Genomic DNA, 19,816 nt, shown 5'->3' on the forward strand with positions numbered 1-19,816 from the left:
CTGAATCTGACCAAATGATTTTTGAGAATGGTGCAAAGCAGTTCAATGGAAATCATTACATTCTCCATTTGACAGTTTTAGTTCTTCATTTGAGAGCTATGTGCCTTTCAGTCCCTAAGTTTGAATTATAAATATTTTTACAGGACATGTGTAGTCTTCCAGATTTTGTGACATTTAAGAGTTTTCCTGGAATCCCGTTACAACACATCTTCATTGCAGCAGGAGACGACTTGCTAGATCTCATACAAGGCTTATTCTTATTCAACCCATGTACTCGAATTACAGCGACACAGGTATTTTAGCATATCTTTATTTTAATAGGAAATATGGGAATAATCTTAATTCTGGCATAGATAAAATAAAAGTAGAATTTCTTGAGATTTTCTGACATTCTTTAAATACTGTAAAGATGTGTTTTAGTTTTAAGGAATAACAAATTTTATCTTGTCCCCAAGCTACAAGCTGTTCAGACTGGTATTAAATTACATCATGTACACAAAACAACAGGAGAATTTACTTTTGTTAAGGAAGATATAAATACATATTTATTTCATAATTAATTGGCTTTCAAGTAGTTTACCTAGAGAAGAAAAAATAAGCATTCTGTACTTGTTAAAATAATGGTTGTGCTAAGCTTAATGCCAAAAGTGTTTCAGTTTTTTTCCCCATGAAATGCAGTCCCTGTATCCATGCTGATCATTGTCATAATCAGAAAATGATAATGGGGAAGAAAATAATACAGTTCTTCTTCTTTTCTTTTTTAAAGATTTTATTTTTAAGTAACCTCTACACCCTACGTGGGGCTCAAACTCAAAACCCCGAGATCAAGAGCTGCATGCTCTTCTGACTGAAGAAGCCAGGCACCCCAAAAATTGTATAATTTTTGATTTTTTTATTTTAAGAGTTTATCTATTTGACACAGAGCGCACAAGGAAGGATAGAGGTAGACAGATGGAAAGGGAGAGGCAGGTTCCCTGCCAAGCCGAGAGCCCACCATGCAGCCCTTGACCTGAGCCAAAGGTAGACACTCAACCAGCTGAGCAGTCTAGGCACCCTGTATAGTTCTTGATACAATTTATGCTTACAATAGATTGAAAGATACTCTAAATAGAACAGACATTGATACTGATCCTTGTTTAAGGGAAATAAGAATCAAGCTCAAAAAAAATTAGGAAGACCAAGAATGTCTGCTCTTATAAAAGAAGAGAAAAATGTTACCAAACAGAAAAATAAAAGCCCTATAGATTGGCGGGGGAGGGGCAGAATCAGTTTTCTTTGTCTCAAAAACAAGCACAAGACTAAAAAGGACAGTGTCACAAACATTTAAAATTGGGGCAGGGAAATCCAGGAATGCCTCACAGTACAATGATTTGACTTCATAAAGTAAGACTGATTAAAATGAAATGTCACAAGACTTCATATTTAACAAACCATGTTAATGTACATTATACCAAGGATTCAAAGGGATTTTTTTTCACTTAAGTTTATTATAAGCTACCAAGTCATTGTCTAATGCATTTCTTTCTTTCTTTTTTAAAAAGATTTTATTTATTTATTTATTTGTCAAAGAGAGAGAGAGAGAACACACAAGCAGGCAGAGTGGCAGGCAGAGGCTCCCTGTGGAGCAAGGAGCCCAATGAGGGACTCGATCCCAGGACCCTGGGGTCATGACCTAAGCTGAAGGCAGCAGCTTAACCAATTGAGCCACCCAGGCGCCCCATAATGCATTTATTTCTATAGGCCATCTGTTTTTGGCGGTATATAATGCTACATTAATACATATATGCTAGATATTTTACCATCAGAATTTCTTTTCTAATTTCAAACAAGTATCTCATCATTACCTTCCCACCTTTACACATATACTTATTACCTCCATCAAAAGAAACTTGAGACTAGGTCAGATTATCTAGAAAGTTGTTCATTAGTAGTAAAACTCAAAATTTATAGAAAAATAGTAATTGTGACAACTTATGTGTGTTATAGTTTGATAGAATACATTTTTATTTTTTTAGATTTTATTTATTTATTTCACATACAGAGATCACAAGCAGGCAGAGAGGAGGGAAAGAGAGAGAGGGGGAAGCAGGCTTTCCACTGAGCAGAGAGCCCGATGCGGGGCTTGATCCCAGGACCCTGGGATCATGACCTGAGCTGAAGGCAGAGGCTTTAACCCACTGAGCCTCCCAGGCACCCCTTAGAATGCATTTTTAAAAGCATGTTCTGGCTCATGGATATCTGTCTTAAAGTTGGAATGAGATAATGTTCCTTTCTCAGATCTCTGATAGCTCAGAATTAGTTTAATTTACTTATGGAACTTCTTGATTTAGAAGAAATACTGTAGAAATTCAACTCTTTTGAAGTCAGGAATCTCTAAGTTATTACTGCAAATAATAAAATGTGGGAGGAAATGCTTGAAAAGTTTATATGGACTTTTTTATATTCCCAAAAGGATTACCCAAAAGGAATATTGTGGCTGTAGGATGCAAATAAATTACGAATTTGACTAGTTTATCATTTAGAATAAAACTATTTTTATTGAAAAAAGAAAACTATTTTTTTTAAAGGTTTTATTTATTTGACAGAGATCACAAGTAGTTAGAGAGGCAGGCAGAGAGAGAGGGAGAGGGAAGCAGGCTCCCTGCTGAGCTGAGAGCCTGATGTGGGACTTGATCCCAGCATCCTGAGATCATGACCTGAGCCAAAGGCAGCGGCTTAACCCAACAAGCCACCCAGGCGCCCCCAAAACTATTTTTTTCTTTAAATTTTGGACCAAAGTAAAGGAAATATTGTATCATAGGACATTGAGCAGGTAGAATATAGAAATAACATTGTGCAATTCCTTCCAAGTAAAATTTTTAATAATTTGCAGTGGATTGTTGGGTTTTAACACATTGTTTCCAACCTTTTGCATCATTTAAAAAAATTTATTTTCAAGAATTTATATTTACATGATTTGGAATTTTGAATACATATAGATTTTGTGACAAACTTTGAAGTTCAAGTATTGTTTCTCTCTTTATATGTTGAACTATAGAGCCCCTAAAGTGTAGAGAGCTGAGTTATACAATGTCTTACTAAGGATATTTCATATTTAGTATAGGCTGTTTAACTGTGGAAAAGTTAGAAGGTAGTGTCTTTTTTTTTTTTTTTAAGGTTTTATTTATTTATTTGACAGAGATCACAAGTAGGCAGAGAGGCAGGCAGAGAGAGACAGGGGAAGCAGGCTCCCTGCTGAGCAGAGAGCCTGATGTGATAAGGGGCTTGATCCCAGGACCCTGAGATCATGACCTGAGCTGAAAGCAGAGGCTTTAACCCACTGAGCCACCCAGGTGCCCCTGTAGTGTCTTTTTCTTACAGTAATAGAATTACCCGCTGATCTTAAGCTATTATATATTTATTTATAGTAGTTTGCTCATCTAAACTCTTGAAATCAATATCGTTTTAGAAGTGGGGTATTCACATAGTGTTTTTTAATATTCCCAACAACTCTTAAAAACAGTTCAGATAATCACTTAAAACCCTACTTTCCTTGGTATCTTCCATTTTTCAAGGCATTGAAAACTAAGTATTTCAGTAATCGGCCAGGGCCGACACCTGGATGTCAGCTGCCAAGACCAAACTGTCCGTTGGAAACTTTAAAGGAGCAGTCAAATCCAGTTGTAGCAACAAAACGGAAGAGAACACAGGCCTTGGAACAAGGTAAAACTTCCATTTTCATAAGAAATGAAATGGATTCAGAAAACTCCAAGTAGGTAGTATATAGCTAGTGACCGAGGGGCAGCTAAGAAATGTGGATTGTGAGCTATTTCGTAAGTGTGGTAGAGAATGTGATATTTTAGCAATATTTGTTTCCACTGAAAATAATTAAATCAAGCTTTTTAAAAGGATATGGGCACTTCTGAGTGTACCTCAGAGTTGCGAGAACTTACCAGTATGTACCTTATTTTAAGTTTTTATTGATGTATTGTATGCTTAATGTTAAATAAGTTTTATTAGCAAACCAAAGCAAGTAAAATGAATGTGTTGGAATGCAGTGACTGGTTAGAATTGCCGTAAGATTAAAATGTGAACAACCTCATTTTTTTTTCACCTAGGAGGATTACCCAAGAAGCTAATTTTTTAGTTACAGAGATCACTGGACAGTATTTTACTACTGAAGGAAATAGTCAAAAAAGCAAATAATGGAGAAATAGTAAACATTAAGTAAATGCTGTAGAAGGAATTTGTAAATACTCCATACATGTAAAATATGTAAAACTGGATTATTTTTATTAAATTTATTTTAAAACAAACTTAATTCTGATTTTTCTGATGAGAGTGCAAAAGTAAGATTAAGTTCAATTCTTTGAAATGTCAAATTGAAAATGCATTAAGGAAACCTTAATAAAAATAATCATCAGTTACTTTGGTGAGTTGGCCCACATAGCATCACAGATATGTAGTAGCAGGGGTAGTATTCAAAAACAGAGGTAGTAGTAGAAATGTTGCATATACCTACTACCTAGAGCTAACAAATGTTGATATGCTAAATAGGAAAGAAAGAAGAAAAAATTACAAATGAAATTGAGCTCCCTTTAATATGTCATTCCATTCTTTCCTTTTTACCTTCCCAAAAGGAGAGTGACTCTCAGGAAATGAGTATGTCCTTCCATGATTTTATACTGCTATTTTATAAAAATTCATGTAGTAATATACCATATTGTTAAAATTTTATGAGTGATAGACTGTACATCTCGTAATTTTTTTTTTACTCAAAACTTTTAAAAATCCCTTCCATGTTAATACACATGGAAGGGACTTTTAAACTTTTAAAGACTTTTAAAAGACTTTAAAAGATACACATAGCTTAGTATCTGTTTAATATATAAAAATATATATATAACACTACATATTCATGCTTTATGGATTATTTTCTTGTGTTATATAAAAATTACCATAAGTGGGGCGCCTGGGTGGCTCAGTGGGTTAAAGCCTCTGCCTTCAGCTCAGGTCATGATCTCAGGGTCCTGGGATCGAGCCCCGCATCGGGCTCTCTGCTCGGCGGGGAGCCTGCTTCCCCCTCTCTCTCTCTGCCTGCCTCTCTGCCTGCTTGTGATCTCTGTCAAATAAATAAATAAAATCTTTAAAAAAAAAATTACCATAAGTATAGCACCTTAAAGTGACACAAATATACTAGCTCACAGTTCTGTAAGCCAGATGTCTGACCTGGCCCAGCTGTGTTTCTTGCATAGGTCCAAATTAAGGTGTCAGTTGAACAGGTCTCTTCTGAGTTTCTAGGGAGGAATTGGCTTACAAGCTCATTCATTTCATGTAATTTTAATGCACATGCTTCCTGTCCTGGTTAGCTGTTAGCCAGGGGCCTTTCCTAGCTTCTTAAGCAGTCCACATGCCTTGTCACATGGCATTCTCCATCTGTAGGCCAACAGTTGTGCTTAGAATCTGGTTTCCTTGTCTGCTACGAGAGAAAACTGTTTTCTTTAAAAGGACAAAATAGATGACATCAAAATTTAAAATGTCTATCAATGGAGTGATAAGCACAGAGTGAAAAGAACAGTAGAAATTATTTCCGAATCATATATCTGATAAAAGATAGCTCAACAATTAAAAAAATTATATTAAAAAATGGGCAAAGGACTTGAATAGACAGTTCACCAAAGAGGATATAGAAATGGCCAATAAGCTCATGAAAAGGTGCTCAATGTCACTAGTCATTAGGGAAATGCAAGTCAAAACCACAATGAGATATCACTTCATACCTGTTAGGATCTCTACTATCCCCCCCCCCCGCCCCCGCCAAAAATCCCAGAAGGTAACAAGTGATGGTGAGGAGGTGGACAAATTGGGACCCTTGTGGATTTTTGGTTGGAATGTAAAATGGTGTCTGCTATGGAAAACTGTGGCCTGTCCTTAAAAAATTTTAAAGAGCATTTTCATATGATCAGCAGTTTCATTTGAGTATATACCCCCTAAGATTGAATGCAGGGTCTCAAATATACATAGTTATTGACATTGTATGAAAGGATCTGTTTTACCTCATCATTTCTAGCACTCAAATAATCTTTGTGATCTTTGCTAATTTGGTATCTCATTCTAATTTACATTTTTAAAATTTCTACTGTGGTTGAATAGTTCCTCACATTGGCTAACCATATATAATCCCTTTTGTAAACTGTTGATTTAGATTCTTTGCTGTTGGAGTGTTCCAAATTTTATCAATTTATATGAATTTGCATTTTATATACATATACATGTATTTTACACATGCACATTAAAAAAGAACCTTTTTATTTGATTTTTTTTCTTACACTTCCAATTTTGGTATTGGTGAACAGTTCCTTTTATTACCTTTTATTTCATATTAAATCATTACATGTATTAAATCTGTGTATGGTCTTTATCCTGTTCCATTGATCTGCTTGTACCATATTGTTTTAAATAAGGTAGCTTTATATTACTATCAGGACAATGCACTTTTAATGTCTAGTAGCAGTTCCTCATCATTACTCCTTTTTTCAAAATTTATTTGCCAAGTTTTTATCTTTTATTAATATTTATTAATTCCAACTAAATGGTGTTGCTTTAATACAACAATAAATGGCTTATACTTTCTGCTGTTACCTTATTTTACCCTGTTGTTACCTCATCTACTTAAGTAGTATTTAACATAGCCAAGCCACGTATGTATCTTTTTTACTAGAGATCGAATTAGATAAAAGTTTTATTAAAACTTCTGATAAGGTAATATATTTCCTTTGACATAACTATGATGCTATTAATATAGCAACATTCCCAAAAAGTATTTAAGATCTTTACTATATAACACTTATAGAAAGGAAAAAAATTAAATGGCTTAAATTCAGCATCAAAACCAAGAAGTTAAATCAGAATGGTGTGAATGCTAGAATTGGCATTCACAAAGTGTCCTCACACACCAACAAAAAAAGAAGCTATAAAGGTAACTAACAACGTTTTGAATATACTCTGCCAAAGTCCCACCATAGTAACTTTTTAATTGAAGTTAAGGAGATTACTAAACTTTCTGTGGCACATGAAAAATCCTGAAAAAAAAATACAATAAAACAAGATATATGTATTCCAAAAATTAACATTCAGTTAATCCTAGACATTGTTACTTCTTTTTTTTTTTTACTTACTTATTTATTTATTTATTTATTTTTTATTTTTTATAAACATATATTTTTCTCCCCAGGGGTACAGGTCTGTGAATCACCAGGTTTACACACTTCACAGCACTCACCATAGCACATACCCTCCCCACTGACCATAATCCCACCCCCCCTCCCAAACCCCTCCCCCCAGTAACCCTCAGTTTGTTTTGTGAGATTAAGAGTCACTTATGGTTTGTCGACATTTTTACTTCTTAGAGGATTAATTTATATTGTTACTTAAGCCAAAGATCCCTGTAGTCAATCTAAGTAGTTAAATAACTGTTTTTCTAAAAAATCACTTTTTTGTTGTTTTTATGATGTTGGCAAATACTGGAAATTTCATAAGGTATAGTAATGTAATTTATAAAATATGTCCGCACAATACTAATATCTTGTAGAAAATGTTTTGAGTATTTAAGCTGCTTTCTAAAAACTTAGAAAGACCCAGAAAATATTTGACTTCTGAAGATGAAGCAACATTTGTACAGTCTTTTTTTAAAGTCTCTTGATAGAAACAGCTCTTGGTTCTGATTTCATTTGGTTTATTTTCAAAACATAATATTTGATGGCAAAGAATAGGATCTTTTGAGAGTTCTTGTGCAGTTTTGATCTCTGTGAAGGTGCTGGATTGAACAAATGCAGCCCACAGAATTTAAAATTTGAACACTTGAATATACAGGATCATGCAGTTTAGGGAATTCTGAAGATTTCCCCCAGTGGTTTTTCAGTGGAAAATTGTCTTTCACAGGACTTTTTCCCTTAGTCTTATTTGAGGTGGTGTCTTTCTCTTCCAGTGCCCGAGCAAGCATGTAACTAACTTTTCTTTGATGAGCCAGAGCTTCTTCTTTATCATTCAACTGCACATACAAAAATTAAAATTATACTAGTTAGGGGTGCCTGGGTGGCTCAGTCATTTAAGCATCTGAGTCTTGGTTTCAGCTTGGGTCACGATCTCAGGGTCATGAGATCTAACCGAGTCCCCCATTCAGGGTTCATCGTGCTTACTGGGGAGTCTGCTGGAGATTCTCTCTCCCTTTGCCCCTCCCCCAACTTGTACACATGCTCTCTCTCTCAAATAAATAAATCTTTTTTTAAAGATTAAATACAAATATACCCATTAGTCAGTAAATCACAGAATATAGAGCTATAGTCAGAATTTTTCTCAAAATGTTCTATCTTCAGTCAGTGTAAATAATTAGGTATCTACTGATTCCCAAATAATAGACTACACATTTCTGAAGAATTTTTTTTAAAGTAAGAACAGAAAGCAGCATTCCTTCTGCTGAAGCTTTTGTAGATCATCTGAAGAGAGGGGAAAACATGTACATGGTGTGTGTATATATGTGTGTATAATATTAACATGTACTTACCTCTGCAAGAGAATATTGAAGTTATTTATGTGAAATTGTTTTTATACATTTATATGAGAATAAATAACTTGAACACTTCTATAGATAATTATGTTCCCATAGCATGAATCTTCTAGTTTAGGCATCTATGAAATGGGGATAATAGGACTGATTTTCAGGGTTGTAGTGATGATTAAAGGATATAATGTGTGAGAAAGTTGCCTTGTACACCTTAAAAATTCCTGAATGGCGTGGATTGTATGCATACGTGCAGATGACAGAGGTGCCTGCAGTTAATTACAGGGGAGCCCCCTCTTTTCAGAGGTGAAGCTTTAAACTTGTACAGGAAGAACATGAATGGGAGAAGTGGGAAGAGCATGCAGGGAATTTAAGATGAAGATCAAAACTGGAGGATGGTACATCAGCTGGGAAAAGGGCATAAAAGGCAAGTACAGAGTGTTAAAGAATTACATTTTTTAAAAAGAGGAAGCAGAAAGATTAACTTAACAACCTGTAACAAAAGGAAAGCAAAGATACTAACCAACTCTGTTAGCATCTTAAAGACTTCCTGAGGGTTATTCTGGTCATGGGTCTTCTTAGAATTGTTTTCTGAAGGGAGCATCTGCAGCAGTTTCTGCCCTAAGGTCTTCTTATTTCCTTGTGATGGTAATCCTAAAATGGAACATGCAAATCCAACTGAGACCTAAAAAGACACTCAACTAATATAGTTCCTGGAATAGAGGTAAGTATGAACCAGGGATAATTCATTTGTAAATCAGTCAGGAGGTGGTTCTCTTCAGGAGGCCTCTAGTGAGTCAGGCATCACAGTGTACTGGGAGGGGAACACAGACTTTAGAGCCAGGATGGCAAATGGAGGTTGAGAGGGCCACAGTCTAAGGACCCAGAGCAATGCCCTCCCTGCTTGCCACTCCCATCTCATTGTACTGCTGCTCCTCCGGACAGCAGGCAGTCCACATTAACAGCCGCCTTCCAGAAGAGGCAGCAATCCAGTGTTGTATGTAAAATCTCCCAGTGTTAAATGTCAGCCACTTACCCCTGTTATTTGAGAACACTGTGCACACCCAACAAAACATGGCCTCTGAACCATGCAAATTCTGTTTTAGAGCAGAAAGACCTGGACTTGAACCCTCATTTAACCACTTTCTAAATGACCTTGGACAAGGTCTCTGAGCTTTGTTTCCTCACTTCTAGAATAATAGTACCTATGCCTCAGAATTTGCTGTGCCATTAAATAATAGAGCAGAGGGTAATGCTGGGAGAAGGGAGTGGGCAGTTAGTGTTTAATGGGTAAAGTTTCTGTTTGGGAGGATGAAAACATCAAGTTGTAGAGATAGATGGTTGTGATGGTTATAAAACAATGTGAATGTAGTTAATACCATTTAAAAATGGTTAAAATGGTAAAATTTTATATATGTATTTTATCACAATTAAAAAATAACAGCACAGTTGTGAAAACTAGCCCAGGTACAGACATAATGTTTTAAAGTCTATATCCTGAAATCTGTACACTGATGATGTTCTTCATAGGATGCAGTTTTATAGCAGATGGTACAAAAATTACGGATTTACACAAAGAAAACATCAAGAATGCCTTTGGAATGCTCTGCAAGTGGTCTAATGGAAAACAGAGAACAGATAAGAGACACTTCCCTTTACACCCAATCCTGATAAACCACAGTAACTGTAGCTCACTCATGTCCTCTTCCTCCAGCAACCGGGGCGAAAGGAGAAAAGCCAGACAAGCTGATGTGCTCATCAGCTGTGATGAGGGATGAATCTCTATTTGCAGTCTAAAAAAAAGAAGTATGCTTATAACCTCTCTCTCTCAGAACTCGTCTAAGCTGCATATCAATGACAAAAGTTGATGCCTTCTTAACGTGTTGACCACATACAAGAAAATGACCTGTGACAGTCATCCTGTACCTTTTCGGATTATTGAAAAACATGAATAAAATCAGTCTTATCACTAAAAAACTGACAGAGCTACTGACACGTGTATGGACTTGTAAAGGCCTTTCTGGGATGAACCAGTTATTTTAAATTCTGCTTCCAGTCTCTTAGGGTCTTAATGGAAAACATCAGGAGCTATACCTATTAAATCATATTTTTTATAGAAAAGTTCTTGAGGTTCCTATTAGCTAAGAAAGGCAGAAGTTCTGGAATATGAAAGAATATATATACTCAAGTGCTGAATGTATATGAATCTACCTCTTAGGAAAAAAACAGCTTTTTCTACCTATCACTACCCTTGTGGCCAACTTGCATGCACACTTTGGGGGGTCTTCTATGCCAGGTGACAGAATGCGGCAGGCTTTTGTAAGATTAACCATGCTTTCCCTTCATTTTCTTTCTCCCCTAACTTTCCTCCTTTCCTTCCATCAAAACAAGCTTTAAAATCAGATTTCCAAAGGGATTTACCTTCACTCTGCATCACAAAACACCAAGGCTGTCCTCAAAGACAGTACCTTTGAAAATTTAGCAGTCCAGTTGCTATCAAGAGACTAATTTAGAAGAGGTGCCTTAAGATCACCTACACATTTGTTGTCCTTGACAGATACTCTTAAGACTTTCCATCGATTCCTAAAAGCCTAAGTATATGGACTATATTTGCTTATTTCTCTGGCAGAATCACCTCCCTTGAGCCAGACTTAGACATTATTATTAGCCAGCTCAGTGATTTCTTTTGTAAGTCTCAAATCAAAAAATGCTTAGAAACTAATTTCAGGACAGTGTGGAATGCCTCTTTAAGAATGAATGTTGAGAAATATGTTTTCCTGTGTTGCCCTGACTTCTCCCTGATAAAAAGTCTAAATATGTAACTCTTATGATCTGCTTCTGTCTACTTTCATACTTGTTCACTGCTTCTATTTTTATTACTCCTGTAAGCTTAGCACTTTACCATTTCAGCAAAGAGACAGGTAAAGTTTAGTTAATGAAGCTAAAATATCACATTAAGTGTTGCTATTAGGAATATATACCATTGAAAAAAATATTTAAAACACAATAGGTTATTATTAAAAGTTTTATTTTTAATATTATAAGGTTCTTATTACCCAAATTCATCTGAAAATGAGAGAACTGGAATTAGGATTATGGATTTTGACATATTAAAAACATTTAGAAATACAGTCCTCTCATGATTTTAATATTAAATTATAAACTTCACTGTTGGGGCGCCTGGGTGGCTCAGTGGGTTGAGCCGCTGCCTTCGGCTCAGGTCATGATCTCAGGGTCTTGGGATCGAGTCCCGCATCGGGCTCTCTGCTCAGCAAGAAGCCTGCTTCCCTCTCTCTCTCTCTCTCTGCCTTCCTCTCCGTCTACTTGTGATCTCTCTCTGTCAAATAAATAAATTAAAAAAAAAAAATCTTAAAAAAAAAAATTATAAACTTCACTGTAATCTCCCTTGACTAATAAAAGATTTCAAATTGGAATTTAATTGGAATTTTAAATTAAAGCGCTAGGAGTTGCACTGAATAATTCTGATAAATAAAAACATACTGACATACTTAGAGAAACTAAAATTTCTAAAAAAGTAATAGCTAATTGGATTATATTGGGTGATATACTTCAACTGTAATTTTATTCTTTGACGCCATTTTCATATATTTTGTTTCCTCTAGTACAGCAGCACTAAAAAACAGCCATGAACTTTGCTAGGTTTGTGAACCAAAACCTAAACCTTAACTTCTGTTTCATTTTTATGAGTATTAGTATTTCCAACTTAAGACTTTTCCTCTACTCCTCAGTATCTCTTTAGAATCACACATTTCAACAAAGTTTAATTAGATACATTTAATGTTGGGTTTTAGTATTTTCATTATTACTTCCTAGGCAGTTTCCCTTTAATCAACTGGCACTTTTACAAAGTTTTCCCACAAAACATGGTCTTGTTTAAATGAGACAGATGATTAGTTTAAAAAAAAAGAGAGATTGTTATTTTAAGATTTCAGTGATCCTATTACCTCTGCATATATAACATCCAGTCTCCCCATTCTTCTGCAGTTACTAAATACTATAATAAATCACAACTATCTTGTGATATTTCAATTATATTATCCATTGTATTAACTGTGCTTAATCAACTTTGATTATAACCAGAAACAACTAAAATTACACCTCATTATTGCCTTTATAATTCATATTTACCATCCTCTTTAAGGTGCTTCCAATTTATCCATTTTGTTCCTTTTTTATACATTTTATCCATTTGTGTCAATCTCAGTGCCTGGTCATTTTTCCTCATTAATTGTTGCTCAAATGCAATTCTGAATGCATCTGCCATTATGTAAGCTTCTTCTTTACTCTTCTGCAAAAGCCCCAGCTAGTTTTGAAAAAAAGTTTGAGAGGTGTTAGAGGCGAAACGTAACAATTCTTGCCTGAATGTTGAATCAGATTAGCAAATGTAGTCTCCCTGCCTCGTATGAGTCTAGTGTCTGATATAGTCCATCCGCTTAAACTAATTAGTACTTGCTAATTCCCCTCTATAGTAGCTGCCCTCTCTGAATTAAATTACCAGAAATTTTCCTCGTGGTGCCTGACCATTCCTTGTTAATCCATTTCTTGGACCTCACCATATTACCCTAGACAGCCCTGTGTGTGTCCTGACCAAAGAGTAAGAACGGAGGATGCCAAAGGCTGAATCTCAGTACTACCTTGGGCCATTCCAAACAATATCACTGAAAATAATTACGAGTATCATCTTTTACATTCCCGCCATAGCTGACCCTGACTCTGATGTGTAATCATATACTTTTGCTAATGAATTACTTATGTTTGTTATTTTTCCTATATCTAAAGACTTAAAATTCCATACTTCAGTAAAGGTAAAATATGTTTAAAATTCTGGTCCATGTTCTGTATTTGTTATTAAAACTAATAATAATGGCAAATGTCCTTTGATTAAATGCCAGGCACCTGCATGGCACTATGCTAAACATTAAATTGTCTGCTTCCTCTATATCGTTGCAAGAGCCTAGTAACTAGTTATTACTGTCTGTTTAACATATGTTAAACCCACACACCTAGAAAATTCTAGAGCTAAGACTCAAACTTCGGTCTGGCTGGTACAAAGGTTCCTTCCACTGTATCTTGCTGCTTTTCTAATGAGCTTCATGTTTATCTCCCCATTTATCAGAGTTATGGATCCTAGTGATTTTAAGCAAGAGTGTGTAGTGTAGTAATTTTTAGGGCCATTTATAGAGAAAAGAAATATAAATTTAGTACAGACTTGGTCAAACAACTTCATGTTGACACCATATCTGGCCAAGTACTATTTGTATTTTAGAACCATGTAAATAGAAACTAGTTTATAAGTTAATTCTATCACATAAAACTAAGAATAAGTTCCATAGCCAATGACTACTAAAATGAAGCTAATTATTGCAGATATTTTCCTTTATTCTATTATGGGAGAAAACCAATTCTTTAGTGTTTTGATAATACAATACCTCCTGTTTGAGCTTAAGAAGCATTTTGTGAGCAGATGCCGCCATTTTGGCACAGGCGCAGGGACTCCCTCCAGGGCCATGGCAAAGGCAGGCTCCAAGGACAGCAAGCTTTAAATCCAAAAGCATTACTCCCATTACTAAGTGTCATACTGCCTAGCTGCACACACAAACATAAGGGTGCACACACACATGCACATTTCTATTCAAGCATCTAATTCAAAGAACCTGGAAAGGAAAAAAATAGAAGAAAGCTGAGACAAGGATTTCAGGACCCAAGTGAAAATTACAAATGAGGAAACAATGTTATTACTTGGAACAAAACAAAGGAATTCTACCTTACTCCTTTTCCTTCTCTAAAACCTTTAAGTGGGTATCAGTTTTCTATAGTTCTGTATCCCTGGCAGCAACCTGAACTAATGAAGAAAGTATTAACACCCACCATGTGTTATTTCTTGTGACTGAGCTTGGTCCTGCTGCCCAGCATCTACTCCTACCAGTTCCCACCAGGGAGAGGTGCGTGCTCAGAAATGATGAAATGACTTAAAATATGCCAGGAGATAATCATCCTTCCACTTCTAAAAAATACCTGTCATCATGGAATGTGAGACACAGCTAACACAGCTTCTGCTAAAACTATAAAAATAAGAACTAAAAGGGGCAGGAGGTGGCCAACACATCTTCTAGTGTCCAAGAATATAATGCATGGACATGCTTGGTGCCAGTAAGTCTACAGAACTCCCCTGAGCAACCTGATGGGCCTCTCTTCCCTCACTCTCAAATTACTAAGGATAGTGCTATTCTAGAACGTGGAGCAGATGGTGATGGAGAAAAGGAAAGTAGAAAATTTCCCTCTTGTTCAACTTTCCAACCTGTTTACCCACCTCAAGACCTGAAACCTCTGTAAAATCACTTTTATTGTGGCACACGTTTTCCAGAGCCACCATCTGCTGTTTGACATCAAGCATGGCAAGGGCCTCCAAATACTGTTGATTTAAAACTAGGAAGGGCCAAGGAAGAGTGTTAGTTATGAAATTTAACTCCAGCCTCACCTAATTCAGTTATACCAACATCATACACTCCTTTAAAAAAAATTTTTTTTCCATACACTCACTCCTTACAAGCAATGCATATACACAGACATTGCCTACTTCATCTGGCCCCATCCAGGAAAAAATTATCAAGTGAGATAATACACAGGTAACACTAGGTTAAATATTACTATTTTTAATGTTGAAGTATCTTAATTTTGCCACCAGAGTCTGGTCTTCATTTGCTCAAAGAAAATTTGCAGGATTTTCAAAGAGAACATAGAAATGCAACTTATTTGCACTTGCTGGATAGTTAAGACAATCAGATGATGTACCACCTATACAAACTCTATCGGACTTCTGTTAGTTTTCACAAGAGGCTCTCAACCCAACATTTAGAACTAGACACATCCTCCTCTCTACTGAGGAGGAAATAGTAACTTTCCCTCTCTTATTGCAGGGTGAGATGGTAGAGGGGGAGAGGATGTGGCTATGGGCAACTTCTGTCCTGAACTAACCTAACAAGGAGAAATCTACCATAGTTCACTTACTGAACAACAGAAAGTTGCCCCTCACAGGTCCATGACCTGATTTAGAATTTTGTCCCTTTCAAGCCACTAATTTAAAAGTTTCTACAAAGAAGGAAGAACAAAAAAGAAAAAGGGAAGGAAGAACCAACATTTCTTAAAATTTTATAAAAAGTTGATGCCATCGGGGCGCCTGGGTGGCTCAGTGGGTTAAAGCCTCTGCCTTCGGCTCAGGTCATGATCCCAGGGTCCTGGGATCAAGCTCTGCATCTGGCTCTCTGCTCGGCAGGGAGCCTGCTTCCACCTCTCTCTCTCTCTCTCTACCTACTTGTGATCTCTGCCTGTCAAATAAATAAATAAAATCTTTTAAAAAAAGTTGATGCCATCTTAATATTCTTTTTTTTTTTTTTAAGATTTTGTTTATTTATTTGACAGAGAGAGATCACAAGCAGGCAGAGAGGCAGGCAGAGAGAGAGGAGGAAGCAGGCTCCCTGCCGAGCAGAGAGCCCGATGCGGGGCCCGATCCCAGGACCCTGAGATCATGACCCAAGCCGAAGGCAGCGGCCCAACCCACTGAGCCACCCAGGCGCCCCTCTTTTTTTTTTTTTTTTTAAAGACTTTAAGGCACCCCTATCAGTATGTATGTTCTTAACGTAGAACACTCTATTTAAAAATGATCTGGGGCACCTGGGTGGCTCAGTGGGTTAAAGCCTCTGCCTTCGGCTCAGGTCATGATCCCAGAGTCCTAGGATCGAGCCTCGCATCTGGCTCTCTGCTCGCCAGGGAGCCTGCTTCCTTTCCTCTCTCTCTGCCTGCCTCTCTGCCCATTTGTGATCTCTGTCTGTCAAATAAATAAATAAAATCTTTTTTAAAAAAATAATAAAAATAAATAAAAATGATCTTCTAACATAATATTTTTAAAGATCATCAAACTATCACTCTTTACTTACGTGTATTTTCTGACTTGAGCATTTTAATTTCTTCTGTTTTTACATTCAAAGTTTCTTGGAGGACTGCATTTTCACAGTTTAGCCTAGGAAAAAAGTACCCTCCATATAACTAAAATATTAACATTTCATGGCTGAATAAGATTTTTATCTCATAATTAGAACACAAAAACCCAAATAAAAATTTTCTTACTTCAGAACAGTCTAGAACATATATGAGTCACAAAACAAAAACAATTTAAAAGAGTGTGGTAAGGGGCGCCTGGGTGGCTCAGTGGGTTAAGCCATTGCCTTCAGCTTAGGTCATGATCTCAAGGTCCTGGGATCAAGCCCCGAATCGGGCTCTCTGCTCAGCGGGGAGCCTGCTTCTCCCTCTCTCTCTGCCTGCCTCTCTGCCTACTTGTGATCTCTGTCTGTCAAATGAATAAATAAAATCTTAAAAAAAAAAAAAGAGTTGTGGTAAGATTTTGAACATACTCAATTCTTTTGTATATTTAGCTGAGAAAGCATCAGAAGTATCTCAAATTAAAAAATAAAATAATAAAAAGTTGGGGGGGGGGCGCTGGCTGGCTCAGTGGGTTAAGTGTCTGCCTAACACTTGATTTCAACTCAGGTCATGCTCATGTTGTGATGAGATCAAACCCCAGGTCAGGCTCCACGCTGGGCATGAGCCTCCTTAAGATTCTCTCTCCCCTTCTCCCTTTAATTAGTTAATTAATTAAAGTAAAAAATAGAGAAGCAGGGGTGCCTGGGTGGCTTGGTCAGGTAAGCATATGCCTTCAAGTTATCTCAGGGTCCTGGGACTGAGCCCCAAGTGGGGCTCTGCACTTAGTGCAGAGTTGGCTTTTCCCTCTATCCCTCACACACTCTGTCTCTCTCTCAAGTAAATAAAATCTTAAAAAAAAAAAAATGGGGGGGCGCCTGGGTGGCTCAGTGGGTTAAGCCGCTGCCTTCGGCTCAGGTCATGATCTCAGGGTCCTGGGATCGAGCCCCGCATCGGGCTCTCTGCTCAGCAGGGAGTCTGCTTCCCTCTCTCTCTCTGCCTGCCTCTCTGCCTATTTGTGATCTCTCTCTGTCAAATAAATAAAATAAGATCTTTAAAAAAAAAAAAAATGGGGCACCTTGGTGGCTCAGTCGGTTTAGCATGTGCCTTTGGCTCAGGTCATGATCTCTCAGTCCTGGAATTGAGCCCAGCTCAGCAGGGAGCCTGCCTCTCCCTCTCCCCTTGCCCCTGTTCATCATGCTCTCATCATCTCTCTCACTCCCCCTCAAATAAATATATAAGATTAAAAAAAAAAAAAAAGAATCAGAAATATCTCTAGGGCATCCTTCTGAATATTCATTCTCCTTACTAAAGTTTTAAAGATTATTTATTTATTTATTTGACAGACAAATAAATAAATAAATAAAAATGGGACGCCTGGGATCACGACCTGAGCCAAAGGCAGAGGCTTAACCCACTGAGCCACCCAGGCGCCCCATTTCTCCTTACTAAAGTTTTCATCATCTTAAACACCATGTATAACTTTAGGCCACCTTCAGAAACTTGCATAGAGAGGTACATAGTTCATAACTGCAAAATATTGGGAACAAAGTGCCTGTCTAAGGAATGGTTGAGTACACTATGGCCCATCCACACAATGGGGTGGTTTCCAAGATATATTGTTAAACAGTAAAAACAGTTCAAAAGACTACAGTCAACTATTTTTTGATGTAAGAAAGGAGAAATAAGAGAACACATATATGCCCATTTTTGCAAAAGGAAACACGGGAAGGATAAATCAGAAAATAGTGAGACTGATTATCTACAGATGGTGAAGAAAAGGAAGGATGCCAGGAGGCTGGGAATGGGGTAGGCATGCGGGGAGAATCACATTTCTGACTATACCTCAAATAGTTCTGACTTTGGGAAGCATGTCAGTGTTTTACAAAGTCAAAAATAGGGGCGCCTGGGTGGCTCAGTGGGTTGGGCCTCTGCCTTCGGCTCGGGTCGTGGTCTCAGGGTCCTGGGATAGAGCCCCGCATCGGGCTCTCTGCTCGGCGGTGAGCCTGCTTCCTCCTCTCTCTGCCTGCCTCTCTGCCTACTTGTGATCTCTCTCTCTCTCTCTGTCAAATAAAAAAATAAAAAATAAAAAATAAACAAGCTGAATAAGTAAATCAACAAGGACGGTGGAAAAATAAGAATAAAAATAGAAACAAATGAACTAAAATAGCAGTATAACCATACTAAAGAGAAAAAAGTAAACAAGTTTTAATTTTTTTCAAAGATTTATGTATTTGAAAGAGAACACAAGCAAGCACAGCGGTGGGGTGGAGCAGGAGGAGAAGGGGAGAGAAACTCAAGCCGACTCCTCGCTGAGAATGGAGCCCAATGCAGGGTTCGATCTCAGCACCCTGAGATCATGACCTGAGCCAAAACCAAGAGTCAGATGCTGAATCGACTGCACCACCCAGGCACCCCAAGAAACTAAACAAGTTTTGAACACAGTGTGTTGACTGTGGGGTATATACCCTCACTCTCCACAATAAAGTCACTATTTTTTCCCCTTGTGATTAATAAGCTCTTGTGGGGAGATGCTCTGAGATTATGTGATTTATCAGATTCTCACCCACTAGTTTCTACATCCACAGACTATTCTGCCTGATGCAGTCATTATTACTATGATGGTTGCCAAATGGTAATTTGCTAATTCTGTTATTCCTTCTACATTTATTTGCTGGCATTTTACTGTAATAAAGAGCTTTTTTCTCCCCCATTTGTTTATGCCAAAATGGATTCCTGAATTCTTGCATTATTCAACTGGTTAAAAGCCATTACTATCATAATTTCTTTTGTTGCTTAAAATTTTCCAAATTTGGGAGTGCCTGATGGTGCAGTGGGTTAAACATCTACTTCCAACAGCAATAAACACACCTAGCACTAAGATCATTTCTAAACACGAGTCCCCATTTAAAGGAACCAGGGATCCCTGAAGAAATGCTTAATATTTTAAGCATAATAGCTTAGAATATTTTGTACCAGAAAGCAAGAAAGTGCTCAAAACAATAATAGGGAGGTGTCAGAAAGCCACAGAAGCCAGCTTGAAGGGGCTCCCACTGACCAAAGCTGGAATTTGTTTAAGACTGATTGATTTAGAGACTAAGTAAAAGCACATGCACACCCAGGGGTGGGGGCAGAAGGAGAGGGAGAGAGAGAATCTCAAGCAGACTCCCCATGAAATGCAGAGCCTGATGCAGGGCTCAATCTCACAATCCTGAGATTATGACCTGAGCCAAATGGTCATGACTGTATCACAGTCAACTGACTGTGCCGCCCGGGTGTCCC

General features: G+C 37.3%; 2 protein-coding genes across 7 annotated transcripts in view; one reads left to right on the forward strand and one right to left on the reverse strand.

Moving 5' to 3' along the window:
* Window positions 1-9,069, forward strand: part of CDK7 (cyclin dependent kinase 7) — a 38,484-nt gene extending 29,415 nt beyond the window's left edge. For 4 of the 6 annotated variants that reach the window (XM_047729155.1, XM_047729157.1, XM_047729160.1 and 1 more), the window contains 3 exons: window positions 144-293; window positions 3,555-3,702; window positions 4,098-4,300. In XM_047729155.1, coding sequence (XP_047585111.1) covers window positions 144-293; window positions 3,555-3,702; window positions 4,098-4,126 — 327 coding nt within the window. In that variant the 3' untranslated portion in view covers window positions 4,127-4,300. Of the gene's footprint in view, window positions 1-143; window positions 294-3,554; window positions 3,703-4,097; window positions 4,301-8,843 lie in introns of those variants that run through there. The other 2 variants (XM_047729156.1, XM_047729159.1) reach the window with 2 other exon arrangements.
* CCDC125 (coiled-coil domain containing 125) overlaps window positions 7,384-19,816 on the reverse strand; it is a 29,277-nt gene continuing 16,844 nt past the window's right edge. The window contains 6 exon segments of the mRNA XM_047729154.1: window positions 7,384-8,029; window positions 9,063-9,193; window positions 12,689-12,863; window positions 13,990-14,097; window positions 14,871-14,986; window positions 16,495-16,577. Of these exon segments, the coding sequence (XP_047585110.1) occupies window positions 7,721-8,029; window positions 9,063-9,193; window positions 12,689-12,863; window positions 13,990-14,097; window positions 14,871-14,986; window positions 16,495-16,577 (922 nt within the window). The 3' untranslated portion in view covers window positions 7,384-7,720.

The sequence above is a fragment of the Lutra lutra genome, chromosome 5 (genome assembly GCF_902655055.1).
Source record: "Lutra lutra chromosome 5, mLutLut1.2, whole genome shotgun sequence".
Classification (NCBI taxonomy): domain Eukaryota; kingdom Metazoa; phylum Chordata; class Mammalia; order Carnivora; family Mustelidae; genus Lutra; species Lutra lutra.